We start from the raw sequence: 6,799 nt of genomic DNA, 5'->3' as shown, positions 1-6,799 counted from the left end.
ATGTAGTAATCGAAGTTTTTTTTCTTTATTTAAATTAGTAGACGATATGTAGTAATTAAAGCTTAAACTATACTCCAATTCATGTTTCTCCAGCAATAATTTGCTTCTGTATGTTTGATTCTGAGTTTGTGATGCTCTCTCTATGGAATGGAAGGAACTATTGTAAATTTAAATTATGAGAATTTAAATTTGCCTTAGTATATAATTCAAATTGGGCCATCAAGCTCGTGTTTCAAGCCCACTACAAAAGGGAAAAACAAGTGGTAGAGTCTAGACAAAATAAATAAAGAATTAAATACATATTTATAAAAAAAGTAAAAGGTGGCTGTAAATCAATATTATTTCCAAGTACTCTAAGTCAGATTGGAAAAAATAAGTTCTGTAAATCCAATATTCATGAACCATTTTTACTTCTTTAGAAATTGAATCAACTAAAAGTAACTATCTTTTTTTCTTTTTAAAAAAAAACTGAACTAAAAGTAATTTTCAAAATAATACAAGTAATTGAGTTTGAAGTTATAATTAGAGGGGGTTTAAGTAAAAGTTCCATAATAGTGTGCAAGAAGAATGGTTTTCTTTCTTTGTATGACGAAGAAAAATTACCAGGCGTCCATCAATTATACATAATCTTGACTTGGAAGAATTGAATAAGCTTTGGATAGAAACCAGGATCCAAAGACAGTTAGACAGGCTCTTTCAGTAAATCCAAAATTCCAGTGGCACATACAAGTCAACTATTGACTTCCAAGTCAATACCTCCAAACCCTTGAGCACGTACATGTGGAAAATTATTCGCAATCATTTTCAATTGGATCAAATCAACTATTTTCTAACTCAATGCTTGTTAAAGCGATATACACATTCCAAATACTCCACTATATACATTTTGCAAACACTCCACTAGTGGAGTATGGAAAAATATCATTCGCAATCATTTTCAACTGGATCAAATCAACTATTTCCTAACTCAATGCTTGTTAAATGCGATATACACTTTCCAAACACTCCACCATATACATTTTCAACTGGATCAAACATCTTATATATGCCTGTCAAATGCGTCTCTATACTTTCCAAACACTCCACTAAATTAAATTGTGATAAAAATTCACAATTAACAAAAAAAGGAGCTTCACAGTAATTTGATTGCAGAATAGCCAAAGGATCATGAGAAAAACATATTATCTCCTCACTGTTTTGCTCCTCGTAAACTCTTGCTTTCTTCTTCCGGCGAAAACGGGCGACAATGAAACTGATCGGTACGCACTTCTCTCCTTCAAGTCATCTATATATACTGATCCAACTGGAGCCCTATCCTCATGGAATCACTCTCTCCACTACTGCCAATGGAAAGGGGTCATCTGCGGCCGCCAGCATCCCAACAGAGTCACCGCTCTCGTTCTAGACTCTTTGCAATTGGCCGGATACCTGTCTCCCTCTTTGACCAACCTGACATTTCTTCAAAGATTGGTTCTCTCAAATAATCAGCTTACCGGAAGCATCCCGGAAGAACTCGGGCACTTGAGCAGATTGAAGATTCTCAATCTAACTCATAATTCATTTAATGGTAATGTTCCATCAACCATTTGTAATTGTTCAAAATTGGAAGTGCTTCATATAAGAAATAACAGAATTCAAGGAACCATCCCTACTGAACTTGCAAAATGTAGAGAACTATCAGTTGTTAGTCTAACAGAAAATTTCCTTGAGGGAGAGATACCTCCTGAATTAGGTTTCCTTAGCAAGCTCACCGTGTTGTCATTTGGTGATAATAATCTCACAGGATCCATTCCCCCCAATTTGGGCAACCTTACAAACCTATATGCTTTTAATTTTGGACAAAATAGCTTAACTGGTTTCATTCCAGCTTCACTTGGCCAACTACAATCCCTCAAGCACCTCATAATTGAATTTAATTATTTATCAGGCGAAATACCACATTCCATATATAACATATCAGCCATGGTCATCTTGTCACTAAACGGTAACCAGCTTAAAGGAACTCTTCCTTCTCACATGTGTGATTCTTATTCCAACCTTCAGATGTTGTACTTGTACAATAATGAACTCAAAGGATCAATACCAGCATCGTTTTCCAATTGTTCGACCTTGGTTAAGGTTGAAATTGATTCTAACAATTTTGAAGGCATAATACCTTCTAGCGTAGGAACCTTAAAGAATCTTAATGTCCTTGAGATGGGTGTTAATCAACTCGAGGCAAAGAAACCTGGTGACTGGAGCTTCATTGATGCTCTGGTAAATTGCACATCACTTGGATTGTTAAATCTCGGAAGCAACCGACTTCAAGGAAAATTACCTAGTTCGATAGGAAACCTCTCTACTACTCTTTTTCATCTTGGACTATGGATGAATCCGATTTCAGGAAGTATCCCGGCAGAGATCGAGAGGCTAACTAACCTAAATGACCTCGAGCTTTATCAGACGTATCTCGAAGGCACGATTCCATTAGAAATTGGTAAACTATGGAACTTGCAATGGTTAGATTTATCTAATAACATGATGTCCGGTGATATTCCCTCAACCTTAGGTAACCTGACCTTGTTGAACAATCTCTTTCTTAACAATAATTCATTCGAAGGAAGAATACCAAAGCAATTAAGCAATATGAAAGCCTTAGAGTTCTTGAATCTTTCAAGCAACAAACTCAGAGATGCAATTCCCAAAGAAATCATGAATCTTACTTCTCTCTCTATTGGCATAGATCTCTCGTATAATTATCTAAATGGTACAATACCACCAGAAATTGGTAATTTAATAAACCTAGGAAAAATTATTCTCTCAAATAATAGATTATCTGGTGAAGTTCCTAGCACCATTGAGGGGTGCCACATATTACAAAGTCTATATCTCGATGGAAACATGTTGCAAGGTACCATCCCTTCCTCCATGGGCAATTTGAAAGGTTTGCAAGATCTTGATCTTTCAAATAACTCTTTCTCTGGTCAAATACCGGAATTCCTTGGTAAGATGAATCTTTTATATTTAAATATTTCTTTTAACAATTTCGAGGGAGAGGTACCAAAAGAAGGTGTTTTTAACAATGCTAGTGAGATCGACGTAAGAGAAAATCGAAAACTTTGCGGTGGATTACCTGAAATGCATTTGCCAAAATGCACTCTAAATTCCTCATCACAGAGACACCATTCTCGAAGAACCATAAAAATAGTTCTTTCCATAGTGGGTGCATTTCTATCCTCAAGCATAATTGTTTGGTTTTTAGTAACTTGCTATCTGAAAAGGAAATCTCAAAATCATCCCGAACCTATTACAGCCATGAAATCTCAGTATGAGGATGTTTCATACAATGATATTCTGAGAGCTACCAATAATTTCTCTTTGGAGAATCTAATTGGAAGAGGTGCTTTCGGTACCGTGTACAAAGCCGCTATGATGTTTGATAATGTGACAACTGTTGCGGTGAAGGTATTAAATCTCAAGCAGCATGGTGCATCTAGAAGCTTCTTGGCTGAATGTGAGGCCTTAAGAACTGTCAGACATAGAAACCTTGTTAAGGTTTTAAGTGTGTGCTCTAGCACAGATCACCAAGGCAATGATTTCAAGGCCTTAATTTTTGAGTTCATGCCTAATGGCAGCTTAGAAGCATGGTTACATCCAAATTCAGCTTCTACAAATCAGCCCTTGAGATATCTCAGCCTCATAGAGAGAATCAACATAGCAATTGATATAGCCACGGCATTGGGCTATCTCCATGACCATATCGGAGATCCAATCGTGCATCGCGATCTTAAGCCTAGCAATGTACTTTTGGATGATGACATGACCTCACATGTGGGTGATTTTGGATTAGCGAAGTTTTTGGTCCGACATGATAACATGGTTTCTCAATGCATGACAAGCACAAGTGGAGTCAAGGGTTCTATTGGATATATTCCTCCTGGTACGACCTTATTCCACTGAATTTTTTTTTTTTTATTACAATGCTTTCATTCAGTAGCAATATTAGGTAGATATTTTATTTTTCAACAAAACTGACCAATTTCCTGGGAAGAAAATTCTTTACTACATGTATGCTAAACCGTAGGATTACTAATTTTACTGACTATGGCGTTCCTATCCTTACTGTTGTTAGATTATATAATGGCAAATTATAGGGAAAACGTGATATATACAGATAAGCACAATTTGACCAAACTTACTAAAAATGTGGAAGAAAATACATCAATTACAATCGAAGGAAACAATACAAAATGAGATTAAAATGTAGTTTTAAGTACCTAGTAGCAGTGAATAGATGCTCGTGTACTATAGTACTAAGTAGGTATCAAAAATAATTTTCTCACAGATGAGTTCATTTGTGCTTAACTTTCATTGCTAGAGTATGGGATGGGAGGTCAGGCATCGGTGCAAGGAGACGTATATAGCTATGGTGTTCTTCTCCTTGAGATGTTCACCGGAGTAAGCCCCATTGATGAAAGATTCACTGACGGGTCGAGCCTTCACAAGCATGTCGAGATGTGCTTCCCTGATCGAGTCATCGACATAATCGATACCAAAATGTTTTCAGTGGATGAGGAAGGAGGCAACACCTATGTGCTTGAACATGTGAATGATTCTTTGATTTCAGTGCTTCAATGTGGGCTTCTGTGCACCAAAGAGTTGCCTAAAGAACGCATCGCAATCCAAGAAGTTATCAACCTCTTGAATTCGACTCGAGCAAAGCTGCTGAGATGAAAGTGAAACAGATTTTAAAAAGATTGATAATGAATGACGTCTGTAAATCTAGTATACTACTTGAAGTTTGAACTATAAGCTCGCTTGCCTTGTTCTAGTAATTTATGCTATTAATAATGTGTTCAATAATTTGTAAGATATATGTTTTGCTTTCTGGGGTAGTGTTTTGTGAAGGCAATTTGGCTACGTACATATATAGTCAAGCACGTAGCCATTTCATATCGAGTAATAAACTAATAATCTGTTTTAGATTGAATCGAAGTGTTATGCAACATGACTAGCTACTACTAAAGCAGTTTCATTTTTAGAAAGTGTTATTGGATTAAATATATACACTCATATATATATATATATATATATATATATATATATATATATATATATATATATATATATATATATATATATATGTATATGTATAGGTGGAGGAGAGCTCAAATGCCCTATTGCTTTCATGCCCCAATCGTATCCCACATCTTTATATCCGATTTTAAAGTCCAAAAAGACGATCCGAATTGCTCAACATGATATCCACATTAAAATGTACTTGAGACCAAAGTTTATATTTTTTGGACATTTTTTACTATTTTTTAAGATAAGTACAAAATCATTGTTTTTCAGAAAATTTTGAACCATTTAAAAATAATGATTTTGTAACTATCTTAAAAATTAGTAAACAATTTTAAAAGATATATCTTAAAATAATGATTTTGTTCAGATCGCTTGTTTGGACTTTGAAATCGAAGATAAAGAGATGGAGTACAGTTGGGACATGAAAACAATGGAGTATTTGAGCCCTCATATAGGTGGTACATTACACCTTTTTAAGTCAAAACAAAGTTGAATATGAGAAACCCTTAAAGCTGTTTAAAATATATTCCAAGAACACAGTAAAATAATCGCTTGATTTTTTTTTTCATTTTAAGGTTTCAATATTTTTTTGTCTTTTTTAATTTACGACAGTCTCAATTATATAAAAGTAAAAAGAAAATTAAATTAAATTTAAATATATATATTTAATTTTTTTTTAAATCATGGGGTTACTAAGCCCCTCATGGGCTATACGTCTGCTCCTGTAAGAGGAAGATAAACTCATTTAGGGCGTGTTCGGTTGCTTAGGATACCGTTGGAAAAAACAAAATATGGACATTTGTCCCCGTTGCTGTTCAGCAGCTTGGTTTTATCCCGTTTAAAATCCCAAACAAGTTCCCATTATCCTTCTAATAGCACTATATGAGCACTGTATGCATAGGAAAATTAAAATTCAGTCAGAGTATCGTTTTTTCTCCGCATTTGGTGCAGCTAATGTGAAGACAATAAATTTAGTTGATTGTTGACATAATTAAGTTATTTATAATAATTATTAATTTGAAAGTTATTTATAATAATTATTAATATCAAATTGAATTTAGCTAATAGTTTAAACTTTTAGATTTTTCTCGAGTTGTCAAAAAATTTGTATTATTTAAAAATTATTAATATCTTATTTTTTTATTTGTTTATAAATATTATTTTATTTTATTTTTATTTGTACCCATTTTGTTATTTTTATATTGTTAAAATATTTATATTTTATAATAATAAATAATAATAATATTATGTTATTATTTAATTTATTTATTTCATAATTAGTAATTATTAATAAAAATAATTGTATAATATCAATCATTTTAGAAAGAAAAATAAGATTTTCTACAACTAAACCCACAGTACAACCAAACACTCATTTTAACACATTCCCATAATCGATCCTATGCTTACCCGCCATTATGGGTTCCCGCTTTTGAAAAAGTGGGTTCCCATCTCCGTCAAATCTCATTCCGTGTAATCCCGTGACATCCGAACAGGCTCTTAACCAGTGAAAGATACCTTCAAGCTTCTCACCATTATGATTCCATCTTATTATAATAATAAAAGAAATGCTTCCCATGATTATTTAGAGAATTATAGTTTAATTAATATGTAATACCTTATTTTTGTGAAGTACATTTGTGTCTTCTGTATTCGTAGTTCTTTTTCTAATTTTCATCCTGCTTTAATGCTACCTCACACTCAAACCAAATAAGGTTGAGAAGTATTTATTAAA

The 6,799-nt window shown here is 33.6% G+C and overlaps 1 protein-coding gene across 1 annotated transcript; it reads left to right on the top strand.

The window, feature by feature from the left end:
- Positions 1-1,068: 1,068 nt before the first annotated feature.
- Positions 1,069-4,981, top strand: LOC144544150 (receptor kinase-like protein Xa21). Its single transcript, XM_078292562.1, has 2 exons — positions 1,069-3,919; positions 4,358-4,981. The coding sequence occupies exons 1-2, from the start codon at positions 1,168-1,170 to the stop codon at positions 4,711-4,713; spliced, it is 3,108 nt and encodes a 1,035-aa protein (XP_078148688.1). The 5' UTR covers positions 1,069-1,167; the 3' UTR covers positions 4,714-4,981.
- The last annotated feature ends 1,818 nt before the right edge of the window (positions 4,982-6,799 follow it).

This window comes from Carex rostrata, chromosome 26, assembly GCF_964058835.1.
Source record: "Carex rostrata chromosome 26, lpCarRost1.2, whole genome shotgun sequence".
Taxonomy (NCBI): domain Eukaryota; kingdom Viridiplantae; phylum Streptophyta; class Magnoliopsida; order Poales; family Cyperaceae; genus Carex; species Carex rostrata.
Note: the sequence above shows the minus strand (reverse complement) of the source record. Positions and strands in the feature narration are given on the sequence as shown.